Source organism: Leishmania major, chromosome 7 (assembly GCF_000002725.2).
Source record: "Leishmania major strain Friedlin complete genome, chromosome 7".
Classification (NCBI taxonomy): Eukaryota; Euglenozoa; class Kinetoplastea; order Trypanosomatida; family Trypanosomatidae; genus Leishmania; species Leishmania major.
Genome location: NC_007248.2, coordinates 548,848 through 563,025, shown reverse-complemented (window position 1 = coordinate 563,025; position 14,178 = coordinate 548,848). Strand labels below are relative to the sequence as shown.

At 61.2% G+C, this 14,178-nt stretch overlaps 4 protein-coding genes and 1 pseudogene across 4 annotated transcripts, besides 1 other annotated feature; all 5 read right to left on the bottom strand.

The window, feature by feature from the left end:
* Positions 1–667: 667 nt before the first annotated feature.
* LMJF_07_1110 (conserved hypothetical protein) lies at positions 668–1,756 on the bottom strand (the record flags this gene model as incomplete). The annotated part of the gene is made up of 1 exon (XM_001680971.1): positions 668–1,756. The coding sequence occupies one exon, from the start codon at positions 1,754–1,756 to the stop codon at positions 668–670; it is 1,089 nt and encodes a 362-aa protein (XP_001681023.1).
* Positions 1,757–3,042: 1,286 nt separating this feature from the next.
* On the bottom strand, positions 3,043–4,339 carry LMJF_07_1105 (annotated as a pseudogene).
* Positions 3,043–4,339: a sequence feature.
* A 673-nt stretch (positions 4,340–5,012) lies between these two features.
* Positions 5,013–5,933, bottom strand: LMJF_07_1100 (conserved hypothetical protein; the record flags this gene model as incomplete). Its single annotated transcript, XM_001680970.1, has 1 exon — positions 5,013–5,933. The coding sequence occupies one exon, from the start codon at positions 5,931–5,933 to the stop codon at positions 5,013–5,015; it is 921 nt and encodes a 306-aa protein (XP_001681022.1).
* A 1,540-nt stretch (positions 5,934–7,473) lies between these two features.
* On the bottom strand, positions 7,474–8,727 carry LMJF_07_1090 (delta-5 fatty acid desaturase; the record flags this gene model as incomplete). The annotated part of the gene is made up of 1 exon (XM_001680969.1): positions 7,474–8,727. One exon carries the CDS (start codon positions 8,725–8,727, stop codon positions 7,474–7,476), a length of 1,254 nt encoding a protein of 417 aa, XP_001681021.1.
* A 1,624-nt stretch (positions 8,728–10,351) lies between these two features.
* On the bottom strand, positions 10,352–12,871 carry LMJF_07_1080 (conserved hypothetical protein; the record flags this gene model as incomplete). Its single annotated transcript, XM_001680968.1, has 1 exon — positions 10,352–12,871. The coding sequence occupies one exon, from the start codon at positions 12,869–12,871 to the stop codon at positions 10,352–10,354; it is 2,520 nt and encodes an 839-aa protein (XP_001681020.1).
* Positions 12,872–14,178: the final 1,307 nt, after the last annotated feature.

The window sequence follows — 14,178 nt, the reverse complement described above, 5'->3', positions numbered from 1 at the left end:
CGGTACATCGCTCTAGCCTCCCCTGCGTCGTCGGTGCCTGGCCCTGCTACCGCACACAAGCGGCTCGGCATGGGCAGAGACATGGGGGCTGCTCGGCTTCCTCCCAGACAGGGAGTGGACACACCGGGCCCTGCGATGTCATGCTCAGAGGTGCGCACCCCCTTTGCCCTCTTCTTATCTCCCGGTATGTAGTGCGATCCAACACGAGAAGGATAGGTGGAGAAGGAGAGCCGGCGCGACTTGGGCAAACATAGCGAAAGAGAAGTGCAGGGAACTCAGACGTGGTAGGAGAGGAGGCGAGAGGAAGTTGATAACCCCGAGGGAAGCGTGCACAGGGCAGCGACCGATGCGAAGAAAAGAGCTCGATGCCGTCGACCGCCTTTGCTTCTATCCACCGTTCTGCCTTGTGACTTCTGCGCACCTGTTGGCCCACCCCACCCCGAAATCGGTGCATTCCACTGACTCCCACCACCATCGCTCCGCTCTCGGCCGTCACACTCGTGCGCAGCGCAAGGGCCACAGTCGCCGTATGCTCAGCGAGTGTGGCCTGTGAGCGTATCGGTCTCTCCCTCCCTCAGCATGCCCTCACGGCTGTGTGGCTTAGGTGATGCGCCGTCGTTTCTCCTGTGTGTGATCCATCGCCTTTGTTAGGCTGCCCGCCCTTCCACTACTTCAACTCATTCACTGCTGTAAGCGTTTCGGCCAGGAGGAAGTAGTAGCTCTGCAGCGCGTCCTCGGCCTGGCGGTGCACCAGGAAAGTGGTTGCCGAGTCACGCCACAGGTCGATCTGCTGGATGGCCTTTTTCACCTCACTATCCGACCGCACGGCGGCCAGAAAGTTATCCTTCCTGGAAGGCGATGAAAGCAACAAGTCGGTTCTTCGTGGTGCAGCCGCCTGAAGGTGCTGATCCAGCTCCCTCGTGTAATCCAGCGCTGCCCGAATGTCCTCCTCGGTGTGCAGCTGGCGCTGGGCACGGCGAAGCGTCCGTTCCAAGTCCCTTCTGCGCTCCGCAAGCTGGCGCTGCCCCTTGCAAAGCGTGTCTGTGCGCATCATACTGACAAGCTTCCGGACACTATCTGACAAGATGCCAGGCGTGGCATTTGGGGGCTCTTCCAGTGCTGCCGCATACCGCATAGCAACCGTCCCCACGGCGCGGTCGAGCTCTTCCATGCAGAACGTGAAGGCGGCGCTGGCCGCAGCGATCGAACTGGGATGCGGCGGAGCCGGGGCTGCCAAGATGCTCGTGCACACCGCCTGCACAAGTGGCTCCGCGACAAACATTGCCTGCACTGTCGCCGCCACACGCTCAATGCCTACCGCCTTGCCGTGCTCCAGCATCAATGCCAGGTTGTGCATCTTGGAGCACGCGATGTCGAACCCCGTGAACTTGGGCATCTCCTCCGACATGTAGCGATAGTGATTCGACAGACCCTTCAGTACGCCGATCGCCTCAGGCAAAGCCGCCAGGTAGGCATGCAGGTCCTTGTTCACCTGCGCATAACGCGCCAGCCGATCGCTCCATAATATGTCCACCGTCTCCGCCGTCACCTTCGCCTCCGCCTCCTTGGCGGCCAGGCGCTCATCGCGGGTGAGACGCTTCTCGTTGAAGGTACGCATTTCATTCATGAGCTTCGTGTACTCCTCATTTAGCTCGGCGCGGCGCAGCTCGACGCGGTGCCATCGCCGTCCTCCAAGCATGCCGACCACCGATAAGACGCCGACAGCGCCAAAAGACGCCACATGCTTGAGTGACATCTTCCGCCCAAGGCTTCGTAGGTGTGACGGCGTGCAGGCATGTGGGGTGGGGCGTGGGGGCAGTGTGCCCGCAGACAACAAAAGGAAACGGGGCGTCGTCATCACCGGAGACCGAAAGAGAGCCACACATACGTGGAGTAGTATGATTGGGGCGAGGGTGAGGTAGAGCCGTCTCACACAGCGCCCCTCCCGCCGCAGTCATCATCATTATAGGCCAAGAAGCAGTGTGCGCTCACCGCCTAAGATGCGGAGCACAAATGGGAACAACGGTGAGTGCACGTGGGCCTCCGTCTTGGTGCATCCACGCAGCCTCTTGTTTGCGCAGCCGCGGGGATGTGGGTACTCTGGGGCAATCAGCAAGAGAGGCGAGAGGATGGGAAAGGGATTCGAGCACAGCAACATGCCATCTCCTCCCTCCCCCCCCCTGCACACACACACTCCACACGAGAGCTGCAGCACTCTTTCCTCGCCGCACCAGCTATTGGCCAACGCCTCCGCTGTTATAAAGGGTTCTTGACGGTTTTCTTTACTTTTCCCTCCGCATACGATGCTCTGTGTAGTGTCGCTCTCAGCGACACCACAGGCACCCGCACACACGCATCCACAGAGAAGGCAAGACAACAAGAGGGAGACAAACAGTTGCGAGGGAGAAGGATGGATGGAAAGGGAGACGGGCAGTGCCCACACCCGCCGCGGCGGACGTCACACAAGGGCGGCGTGCCGGATACCTTCCCAGTTGGCTTCCTGTCGCACCGTCCCTGTCCCCTCCCTTCCGCCGCGTCACCACTTCGCTGAGGGGGGAAGATCCGCTAAGTTAAACAGAGGCACACGAAAGGAATACGAAAACGGCGAACGCCAGGAAACGAAACAAACGAGAGAGATAGAGAGAGAGAAACAACAAAGAGGAGCGCCACTGCCAACCACCCCGCACGCACCCGCTACGGAGAACGCACACCACGCACGCGCACAGCGTACCGCGCGCATGCCGCCCTCCCGACACAAGGTACGCTAGACAGACAGGGAGAGAGAGGAGGGAGGGAGGGAAGGGGGGTAGACGTAAAGGGGAGCTTGTGGACACACGGAAAGGTCGGTAGGGAGGCGGGGGGCGGGGCGCGATGTGGCACGCAAGACCACCGCTGAGGGAGAGAGATGAGCAGTGGCAGACTCACGGGGAGCACGCGCGAGCAGCGAACGCGAAGAAGATGCCGACACGGTCAATTCACTCGGCAGTCGTTTTCTCCCCTCGCGTCTTCGGCGCCCACCGTGTGCGGCATTACTCGTCCCTTGCCCTACTCTGACGGCATTCTGCCCCACGGCCGCTCCTGAGAAGTTCCTTTTCTGCCCGTCTTCGTTTCTGCTACGGAATTACCACGCAGACGTCAACAACCCTACGAGAAGAGCATGAGGAAGGCGAGCATCAGCGCGAACAGGCCAATGGCCTCCGTCAGGGCGAAGCCGAGAATGGCGTAGTTGAAGAGCATCTTGGTCAGGTTGGGCTGGCGAGCGCAGCCTATCAGCAGGCAGCCGAAGATGGCACCGATACCCAAGCCGACACCACCGAGGGCGATGGCAGCGAGACCGGTGCCGACGTAGTGCAGGCCCTGGACGGAGAGGGTGACAGTGGAGGCCTGGCGAGGGGCCACCACGAGCGCGCTGGAGGCGGCCGCCGCGCGACGGGCGACGGGCTGAGCAATGGCACGGCGCATCATCTTGCTTCAAGGAAGTATTGTCAGGTGACACGAAAGCGGAAACAGAAGCTGATCCCGACGAGAAGTGCGTAACGATATCGGCGGATGGGCGTGCACGCGCGGATGGACTCAGTAGTGAGTAGGCGCGTGTTCGAGTGTATGTGAGAGATTAAAGTCGAATAGGAGTGAGGTGCATGGACAGATGGAGCAGAAGAGCACAGGGCGATACCGACAGCTCACCGCAAGCAGCAGGGAGAGAAAGGAGGAAAAAGAGCGAAGCCACAGCGTAATGCTGGCGTCCGAGAGAGAGAGAGAGAGGACGACACGCTCGCTGGAAGAGAGGTGGCGGTGGAGGAGTTCCTTTTCCGGCAAAAAGAGTGGCTGCGCCTCGAGCTCGGTGTTCTCTGGTGCCGCGCTAGCGTGAGCGGAAGGCATTCTGGCGAGTCCACACACAGACACGCATCAGGGCAACGCACGCGGGTTCCTCTCCGTCTGGTCTTTAGTCGATTTATCCATCTCATGCACACACACACACACACGCCGCACGCCTTTTTCGACGCAGCTGCACACGTCGTGCTAACCACTACTTCTCCGACTGCGTGGGCGGCTTCGGTTTACCGATGGGCTTCGGCGCCATGCGCACAATCGAAGGGCCCGAGTTCGTGGGGCAAAGCTGCTCCGGCCGGCTTGGTGCGCTGCCGCTCCTCTGCACCTTCGCCTTCAGCTCTCCCGCGATGGCCTGCGCTCTCTGCTTGAGGAAGCGCCTTGCCTCGACAGCCTCCTTGACAGCGGTGGTGTGCGACTTGGCGCCTTGCGCACGGAGCTTCACCTCGAGGCGGCCCTGATTGACACGCTTTTTGTTACCGCCTCGGGTGATCTTCGCCGAGTGGCCCATCGTGGCTGCGGAGCTGAAGAGGGGGACGAGCGAAAGGTGGGCCGGGGCGGGGTGGAGTCTGCAGCTGTCTAAGCGGTGAAGACTGCAGAAGGAGCCGCAAGCGAAATGAGCAGCGGATGCTGCACCGTTGGTTGAAACGATCGAGAGACAGCGGAGTACGGTGAGGAAGAGCAGTATCGGCTTCGTCCGAGAAGTTGGAGGGAGGATGGAGAACGAATAAGCGAGAGCGAATGTCGCCACCGCTGGCGGCAGCAGAGCTGCCGCATACACCAGCGTCAATAGAAGGAACAGAAGGAAAGGCCTGCTCGCAGCGGCCATGTTGTCCGTGCGCATCGCAGCACATCAATCAGCCCTTTTGTGTGTGTGTGTGTGTGTGTGTCCGTTCCGCAAGTTCGACAATCCGCTCATGCAGCAGAGAAGCAACACAACTGAAAGAGAGGAGCACGCGGAGAATGTGGAGGTGGATCGTGAGGTAGAGAAAGGGCAACCACCACGTGCATACGAGTACACAAACCACCTCCACCTCTACCATTCACAACCACACAGCTCAAGACGACAGGGACAGCCCTCTGCTTGACCGCCGCGACAACACAGGAGAAAGGGAAGCGGTGTGCACGTGTGCACCGGTGCGTGTGTGAGCAGATCGAGAGGGACAGAGACAGAGATGCCTATGTCATCCTCGTGGCTCATCCATTTCGCCGCGGCGCAGCGCACGTTTCATCTCGCGGTCTCGCTGTTGCGCTTGAATGCGCACCTCGCGCACGTACTCCTGCCACGCCGCCTTTTCTTGAAATCTCTTCTTGTCCGTATAGCTCGACTTCGTGCGGCTGTGCCGGAAGTTCTCGATCGTCTCACCCTCCTCGGTAAGCGTTGCGGTGAGATGCGCCTCCCACGCCTTCATCGACTGGGCCACGAGCCCTGAAGACGCGGAGACGCTGCTGGCGGACGTCTTGGGATGCTTCTGCAAGGCCCCCCTGGCCAACTCTCCATCGGCGTCGCGCTGCTGTTGCCCTGCATCTTCCTTCTCTGGCGCGGGTCGCTTGCGCAGGACCGGCGGTGTGTCCTCCAGCCAGCGCCGCATTGCCGGTGCCTCCCGCAGAGAAGTGGCGGCAGCGTCGCCGGCACCATCGACGACCTTCACGGGCATCCGATAGCTGAAGTAAAAGAGTGGGTTCGCGTGCGAGAGAACCGCGTCGAGCTGGCCAGCCAGCGCCGGCATCGCAGTGGAATGCACGTCATGCATCAGTCGCTCAAAACACGCCCTGTTGGTCAGCGTGTACAGCCAAACCGTGTCCTCCTCGGACAGCGCAGCGCGGGTGCAATAGAAGGCGTTCTGCGGAACCGGCTCGGGCTGACCAAGGTGACGCTGGGACAGCACCCGTCGCAGTCGCTGCTCCCGCTGCAATCGCAGCTTGGTAACCTCGACTGTTTCGACCGTGTGCTGGCCAGAGAGACTTTTCAGTGCTGCGCAGCGCGCTCGCTTATCTTGCATGTCGTCATCCTCGGAAAGAGGCGCGGCGCTGGAGCCCGACGAGGAGCTGCGAAGGGAGGCCTCTGAGGACAACGCCGCGTCGTCGGACGCACCCATTGTCATTCAAAGGTCGGCGTGTACGTGCGAGGCTGGCGAGAGGACGAAAAGCCAGAGTCGAAGAGATGTAGAGAAACGAGGAGAATGGTGGAAGGGAGAGCTTGCCGCTACGTGAAGAGTCTTCAGGCACGCACATGCAGGTGTCTGCGCCGGTCTGAGGGTGTGTTTCGTGGCACAGAATGAAGCGATCCCGAGAACGAGGAGCTGGTGGAGGCTTCGTGGTTTACGTGGTCAGTGAGGCCCGCGAAGCGGGCCTGTCTGCTTTTCTTGCCGCACCCGTCGTCTTTGCACAGACATGTGAAAGAGCAATCTAAAGAGTCAACCTGGCGTGGCAAACCGCTGCCGACGAGGAGGGCCGAAAGGCTAGGAGGAGGTGAAGACGCACCCCCCCCCTCCACCCCAACCACCTCGTTTACAGGTGTGTCACTGCATGTCTGCCACAAGTGTGCACATGTGCTTCTGCCAGAGTGTCTTACAATGTGTGCGCCTACGTATGGGTATGCGCACCATCACACGTGCAACCGCAAGGCCGAGAGGTCAGGCGCTGTGTCACGCCCCACGGCGGCTATGACCTCTCTCTGCCATCGGGCCCTCTTCCACCTCGATCGCTCGTTATGCGAGACCTGCACTGCTCGGGCTAAAACACCAACTTGTCTCTGCCCTCTGCGCATTATGTCCCCTCCTGTTTCGAGGAGCTCAAGCAGAGGGGAGCGGCTAGTGCGACCGCGTCGCTTGCGAATCAATGAGCCTCTTTCGCGCTCCTCGCACTTCACTGCGTGTTCCTTCACGTGCGTGCTTTACCGCATGCACCACGCTCACGCACCGCCGAGGTTGCCCGCGATCACCACCACAACAGTGCAAAACGCTTGAGCAACAGAGTGGTAGAGAGATACAAGAGGGCGCACAGACACGCACACACCGAGAGAGCCCAAGTCACCCTTTACAGTGCAGCTCGGAGACTAGGCCGGCACGGGCAAACAGACGCCGGGTAGGAATGGAACGACGGCGACGCAGCGGGATGAGGAGCGGATGGGGGCCTCCGGAGGAAGGCTTCAGAGGGCGCCGAAGAAACGGGTGAAGCTGGAGGGGGCGGGAGGAGCCACCAGCACGGGCAGACGCCGCGCACCCCACCACCAAGAGCAACGACAGCGTGCGTGAACAAGGCACACCTGAAAAGGGTGCAGCAAAGCCGCCCACATTCATATGTGCATACGCAGCTCTTGCACGAGCATCTTGGCATCAGCGAATCAACGCACGGGAAGAGGGGGCGACGAGATCCTATGACGAGGCGGCGTCACCGCCGTGGGGGGGGGGGGGGGAAGGGGTGAGACCCAGTAAAAGAATCGCGTGGACACGAAGGAGTAGCACGAAGCGCACCGAAACGCACAAACAAAGCGAGTCATCCCTCGGAACATCAACAACGAGGCAAATCCCCTGTGGCACGATCAACGATAGACATCGGCCGCGTGCATCTTTCCTCACACACACGATACCCGCTCTCCTCCTCCCGCCTTCACGTGGCACCGCTGCTTCGTTCTCAGGCATCTTAGTTCCCAGCAACGATGAACTCGGCCACGTCGCCGAGGTTCTTGAAGGTTTTCTGGAGCGACTCCATGTACGGACGCGAATCGTACTTGAGGCCGTTTTCCTCAAAAAGTTTCCGCACTCGCGGCGCCAGTTGGACGAAGCGGAACTGTGGCATGGTAGGGAAGAGGTGGTGTTCCACCTGGTAGTTAAGGTAGCCCATGAACCACGTCACGAACCACGACGGTGTCACGTTCATGGTGTAGATGGCCGCGTACTCGACGAAGTGCGCGTGTTCGTCTTCCGGAAGCATCGGCAGGTGAGAGTGGTTGAGGGCGAAGTTTATGAAGATGTAGGCGGCGCTGAAGGCCTGGGAGAAGAGAACGCCGCCGAGGCCTTGCCAGAACGAGACCTGCAGCTGGTGACAGATAACGCCGACCACGATCCAGCGGCACAGGATGGCAGAGCCCTCTGTGTAACGCTGAGTGCGCATGGCGTGGCGGACGTGTAGGAAGAGCTGCCAGTAGAGGGCGACAAGGGAGCAGGTGACGGGGCCGAAGAGGAACATCTGCAGGGAGATCCAGCGGCGAATGCTCGCGTTCCTCTTGCCGCGGCGCGCGATGATCTTGTTGAAGGCGACGAGAGGCAGCGTCTCAAGGTCCACGTCGTGCCGGTGCTTCTGCGGAGTAGCGTGATGCTTGTTATGCTGCGACCGCCACCACGACGCGCTCATTCCATCGCCAAGTCCGTAGAGTACCTCCTGTATTTTAATGTCCAACCACGGAATGCCTGTGACGCTGTAGTGACCGGCCTCGTGCATCCACCAGCCACATCGCCCCTCCGCCACTCCAAGGATCACCAGCGCGACGGGCCACAGGATCGGAAGACGGAAGAGCATGTAAAGACCGATGGCGTGCATCAGGATCAGCTCAGAAAACCGGTAGACGATGTGCGGCCAGCTGGCGTTAAAAAGGCCCTCCTCTACGCACGCATCCTGCAGCGCCTTGAAGTCCCGCGAGAGCTTCTCCAATCGCTTCTGCTCATCCACGTTGACGCTGTGCTGTGGCGGCGCCGGGCGATTCGGCAGCCGCTTGAGATACTTGTCCGCCCTGGGCAGCTTCAAGTGGAACTGTTGGTACGTCTCGGTGGCGTCGCCGCTGCCGAGGTAGTATTTCAGAATGCTGCCACCCGGATGCCGGAAATCGGTGCAGTCGTAAAGGACGCCATCGATCAGCACCTCGTTCGGTTGGTGCGGACGGACATTGTCGAGGGCCATTACACAAGCTAGACGTAAGGAGGCGAAAGAATGGGACGGGTTAAGAGGTAAAGCAATGGCGCGCTTTAGTGCGCGGAGTAGTGGGGCCAGGGGTGAAGCGGACAGGACGAGAAGGGCGAGATGATGATATACACAATAGTAAGTGTGCCGAGGTCGAGCACCCTCACATGTAGCGCGCGGCACTGAAGAAGCGGCCACCGTTTCGTCGTTACAGCATCCACGCGCTGCCCTACAGCATGAGCAGAACGCCCCCGCACCCTCCCACCACCACCACCATACGCGTCGTGCGAAGCAGCCACCCACACACACACGCAAGTTGCAGCACGGCGCCCACTCAGCCATCCGAGCACGCCCCCTGCCTCACACGCTACCCACCCACCCACACCTCGCAGGTCGCCTGCCCCTGGCGCATCTCCCTTCCCCCCACCCTCGGGGTGGGGCACGCAGGCTCTCCCCGCACCAGTAGGCAGTGTGAAGGCCGAGGGTGAGACGCGTCCGAGTCGCGCTGGTACTCGGCCTATCGCATGGATGGCACGGGCGTGTGTTCACGGTCGCAGGTCGCTCCGACGCCACGCCGTCCAGGGTCTAACCGCTGGGCACAAGCAGCGGTACATCGCTCTGGCCTCCTCATACACGGTGGGGGCACTGAGCATTATGATACGACGCACGCAGGTGCTCCCCATGATCAGGCGAGGGCGCTGCAACGAACATAGAGAGCGCTAGATCACACGGAGAAATGTACGGGTGCGAGTCTTGGACACGTAGCCGTCGAGTAACAGGCAACGGTGGGAGATGGAAAGGGCTGCGGGTAGTGGTGGAGGGCACGAGGAGCTGTACATCTCCGTGTACGTGCATGTGTCTGTGTGTGTGTGTGGGTGGGTGGGTGGGTGGGTGGGTGGGTGTGTGTACGTGTAGGAGTCTTCGGCACTTACGCGGTGCAAGCGAAGCACCAACGAAAACGTGCCGTTCACGGAAAGCGAGGAAACGGCGGCATGTGGCAGCGCCCGGTGCAGAGCAGCGAGTACCCTCGAGTGCGCCAATGTGCGGACGGACCTCCTGTGCAGCTGGGAAGCGATTGCTGCACCGCAGCGACTCTACGCGCTCGCACTCGAGTCGGTGATTTCCTGCTTTTAGTTCGCCCTCATCTTTGCACGCGCAACGGCACCGACGGGTCGCCGGAGAAAAAAGGTGGAAAGGTCAAAACGCCGATCAAGCACCAGGAGCGCTCGACGGCTCGCCCTCGAATCAGTCCGCCCCCTCCCCTCCCCTCGTTCGTCAGCGACAACCACGGCTACAGGCGCGCGAGCAGGAGCACAGCACACGTGTGTCTCGTCACCCTGCAGCGCACAGTGGCGCTGCCGCCGAGAACGGCGACCGAGTTGGGGGGGGGGCATGACAAGAGAGGAGGTGGGAAGAGAGACGTGCACGTATGCTCGCCATCTAGTCTATGTAATCTACTGGGCATACATGTGTGTAGAGGCGCTCCGTTGGTCGGCAGAGAGCAACAGTGGCAGCAGCAGCAACTCAGGTGCGCAGTCTCGCGGACACACGGAGCTGCTCTGCACCTTCACCTTCCCCCGCTGTCCTATCCCGCTGAGACTACGGCTCACGCGTCCCCCACACTTTACTGCGCCACACCAAGACGCTGCTTTTCAGCTCCGGAGAGGTAGCGCCGGACCACTTCGGTGGTCAGCTCCTCCAGCTCGCGCACGATGCCGCTGAAGATGCTGTGCAATGTCTGAAGATTCCTCCGCGACGGCGTCGTGGCTGGCGAGGAAGTGTTGTGGGCAGAAGTGTTCACACCGAGTGCATCCACCACCTGCCGCGCGCTCACTGTGCGCTTCTGCAGAATAGCAAGGCTCTCGACTAGAAGTCGGCGCGTCTTGAGAATGAACTCGAACATGGTCTGCTGCTCGCGGATGTAGTTCTCATCTAGAACCCGCTGTCCATGTAGCTCGCGCATCAAGGCATTGTTCGCAACCTCCTCCTGTGTTGTGAGACCGCCGCCGGTGTTGTTGCCAAGGAGCCTTCCCGGCGCCACTACATCTCCCCCTGGTTTGCCGCTACCGGCCGCGTCGGCGCCGAGCAGCGCCGGAAAATCGGCCGGAGCGGTGCCGCTGCCGCTTGCTATCTGGCCGGCGTCCTGCACTGACACCGAGTCTGTGAGGCAGAGAATCGTCTTTTTAAAGTTCGCGATGTCCTCGCCGGACATCTCGCCTTCCTTGGAGGCGAGCGCGACGAAGCGGTCTAGCAGCGCCTGCGTCTCAGCCGGCAGCCCCTGGGCCATGGAGGGGTTCTGCAGATACTGCATTAGCTTCCGGTACGCCTCCGGGTCGGCAGCACGGAGGGTCTGAATGAACTGCAGGAATGGCCCGTTGCGCTCCATCAGCTCTGCCTTGGTGAACTCGTTGCACGGAAGGTCGAAGCGCGGGGCATGGCGTACGATGGTGGCGAGAAGAAGCGCAGAGAGGTTCGGGTCTGTGACACGGTCAGCGACGCGACCACGGAAGGCGTTCAGTAGCGCCACCAAGTCACGGTCCTCCTCCTCGCGACGGCGGATGGTGTACTCCATCGACGCCATGGCAGCCCCCATAAGCGCGTTCATCTTTCGCGCGTGCTCCAGCTCCGCGCTCAGAGCGGCACCTCTGCTCATCGATTCATCCGTGGGCGCCTTGCTCGTCTGCTGGTGGGCGGTAGCGCTGCCCAGTGCCTCACACACACGGCGGTGTTCCGCTTGCAGGGAGCACAGCCTCCCCTCCACGTCGCGCAGGCGTTGCTCCAACGTGTCTTTCTTTGTCCGCTCCTCCGACAGCTGCCTCTCGATGTTTGACTTCTCCGTCTGCTTGACGCTCGTCTCTGTGCGGGCGTTGGAAAGGTCCATCTTGAGCTGCGTTACCTCGACGCGCAGGCTGTTGCGCTCCCGCTCGGCGACGGCCACTTTAGACGCAATGTCTGTCACCTCCTTCGCCAGCTTCGCGTTCCGCTCCTCTAGCTCGTTGCGGTGCTTCCGCTCTGCTGTCAGCTCCACATCCACCATAAGCCGCCTCTCCTCCTCCTTGAAGACGCGCAGTCGCAGCTCCTGGGCCTCCTCACGCGCCTTCATGAGCTTGTCTTCCATGCTCATCCGGCTATGCAGCTCTGCCCGCGCTTCCGCCCGCAGCTCGCTCTGCTGCCGATTCAGCGTATCCTCCACGGCGGAGGTGAGAGCAGCTTGCGCGGCAGGTGGTAGCTTCGGCAGAGGCACCACCGGCACCTGCAGCCCTGCAACAAGCCAGACGCGCAGCGCGCCATCATTGCCGACACTCCACACCTGCGCCACCTCCTGGTGCATCGCCTTGCAGCAGCCGTGGATGAACTTGTCGTGCGCGCCCGCCACGTTGACGGTGATCTTCGCTGTGGTCGCCTCGATCTGTACGACTCGCTTCGTGCAGGTGGTCGCCACCACAGTGCCAGACACCGCCACCATCCCTGTAACTCGCCCGATCCCGCTCACCCGATGCTGCAGTTGCAGCGCTCCGTCCTTCACTGCGTATATGTCGACGTGCTCATTCGCTCGGGACACCCATATCGTTCCCGTGGTGGGCTCGTGCAGCAGCGCCACGACTTCACTCTTGCTCCCGCCGTGGTAGATGACGCACTCCCCGGTTACCGGGTCCCAGAGATACAAGGCACCGCTCGCATCCCCGCCAACGACGAAGCTATAGAACTGGATCGCTGCCGTGCACGGGGACGCGGATGTGGAAAGGGTGCCAAGCCGCTGGTGATTCACCGGGTGATGGACATACACAGAGCCGCTGGCGGTGGCTACGATGGCGACGTGGCCGTTGAAGGAGAGGTTTACCACCTGCACCTTCTTCTCTGCCCCGGGAATGAGCATTGAGTCCACCGGCGTGTGCGTGGCGAGCTCGTAGAAGTGAACGCGACCCTCTTTCGTGCTCACCCACACCTCCCCAAAGACCGCCATCATGTGCGTGACCTGCGCCGCCGTTGAGCCGTCATCGGCCCTGAGGGCGATGTCCGTCACATGGTCTCCGGAGCGCGCCGAGAAGACGGCGATGCCTCCGCTCTGCTTCGCTACCCATACCTCCTCGTTGGCCGCGCAGCACATGCGTCCATCAGCAGAGGCCTTGTGCAGGACGTTCATTGTGTCTCTGCCTCCGTGCGTGTGTCTGCGTGTATATGGCTTCCGTGGCTTCTCTGCCAGTAGCAGCGGTCGAGCGGAGGCGTGAACCGCGCAGAAGTCCCCAAATCCTCGAGCGGCAACAACCAACGCGTGCGAAGAAACGCTAAGACGAGGTGAGCACCGCTATCGAGAGGCAGATGCGCCTGTGACGTGCGTTGTATAGATGCGCTTGTATGTATGTTTGTGGGTGTGTGTGGTGTGCCTGAGCCCGCGCAATGGCGTATGTGAGGAGTGTATGGACAGCGAGCACACGCTCCGACTTCTCCTGTGAAGGTGCACGCAGGCCCTCAGCTCTCGAGCGAGTGGAAGGTGGGAAGAGCAGAGAAGTCGGCGCTGCTGTCTCTCTTGCGCCTGAGGGAGGGGGAGGGGGGCCTTTGCGTCCAACGCAGCATGCGCTCAAACAGCCGTTGGGCCTTTGGATGTTAGTGCCATTCACAAGTTTGGACAGCGAAGAGGCGGGTGCGGGTCAGCGGGGCGGTGCAGAGAGTGAGTGAGAACGTGCAGTGGCGTACCTGCCCAAAGGAGTGTCTCCTGGGTCACAATCGATGGTCGCTCCCCGCAGCTCCGATGGTTTAGTGAGCGCAGGCGGCTCAAGAGAGCAAGTAGTGCATCCCTGCTGCCCCCCCCCTCCCTAGCCACACATGACGGTACGGCCTTGTGTGCCAGCAGGCGATCCGCGTCGATAGCGATCATTGGCATCAGCGCACGGTGCCACGGTGTCGTCCACACGAGCACGGACACAGGAAGTCGCGTGCGCCTTCTTTCTTGCAGCTCGGCATCGCCTTCGTTTGTTGTCTCGCCGTACCTTACTTAGATGGTCAGGGAGAGCGGAGAGGAGAAGTGACGCGAAGCAGCCAGAGAGATGATGCGTGCGTGCGTGCGCCAGAGAACACAGATGCGTCTCAGCCGAATACAGGAGAGCTGCTAGAGGGGGGAGGGGTGCCAGAAGAGGCAACAACAACAAAACGCTGCACAATACGCACCGCCACACATGCTCATGCACAGGGACGTTCTCTTTCGCCACAGGCACACGCCCTCTCGTACGAGCCCGTTCGACCCCCCCCACCCTCCCCACACACACAGCCACACTCACAGACACATCTCTTCACACCTTTCAGCCTGTCCCTGAAGTGGAGCCCCTCCACTCCGCACCCCCTTCCTCTTCCAAGCACGCCCCAGCGTCGCCCCTTCTCGCCAAGTCCTCAACATCATCGCATTCCCCCCCCCCTTCCCTCCCTCCCTCCCTCCCGGCACACAAGAAGCAAAAG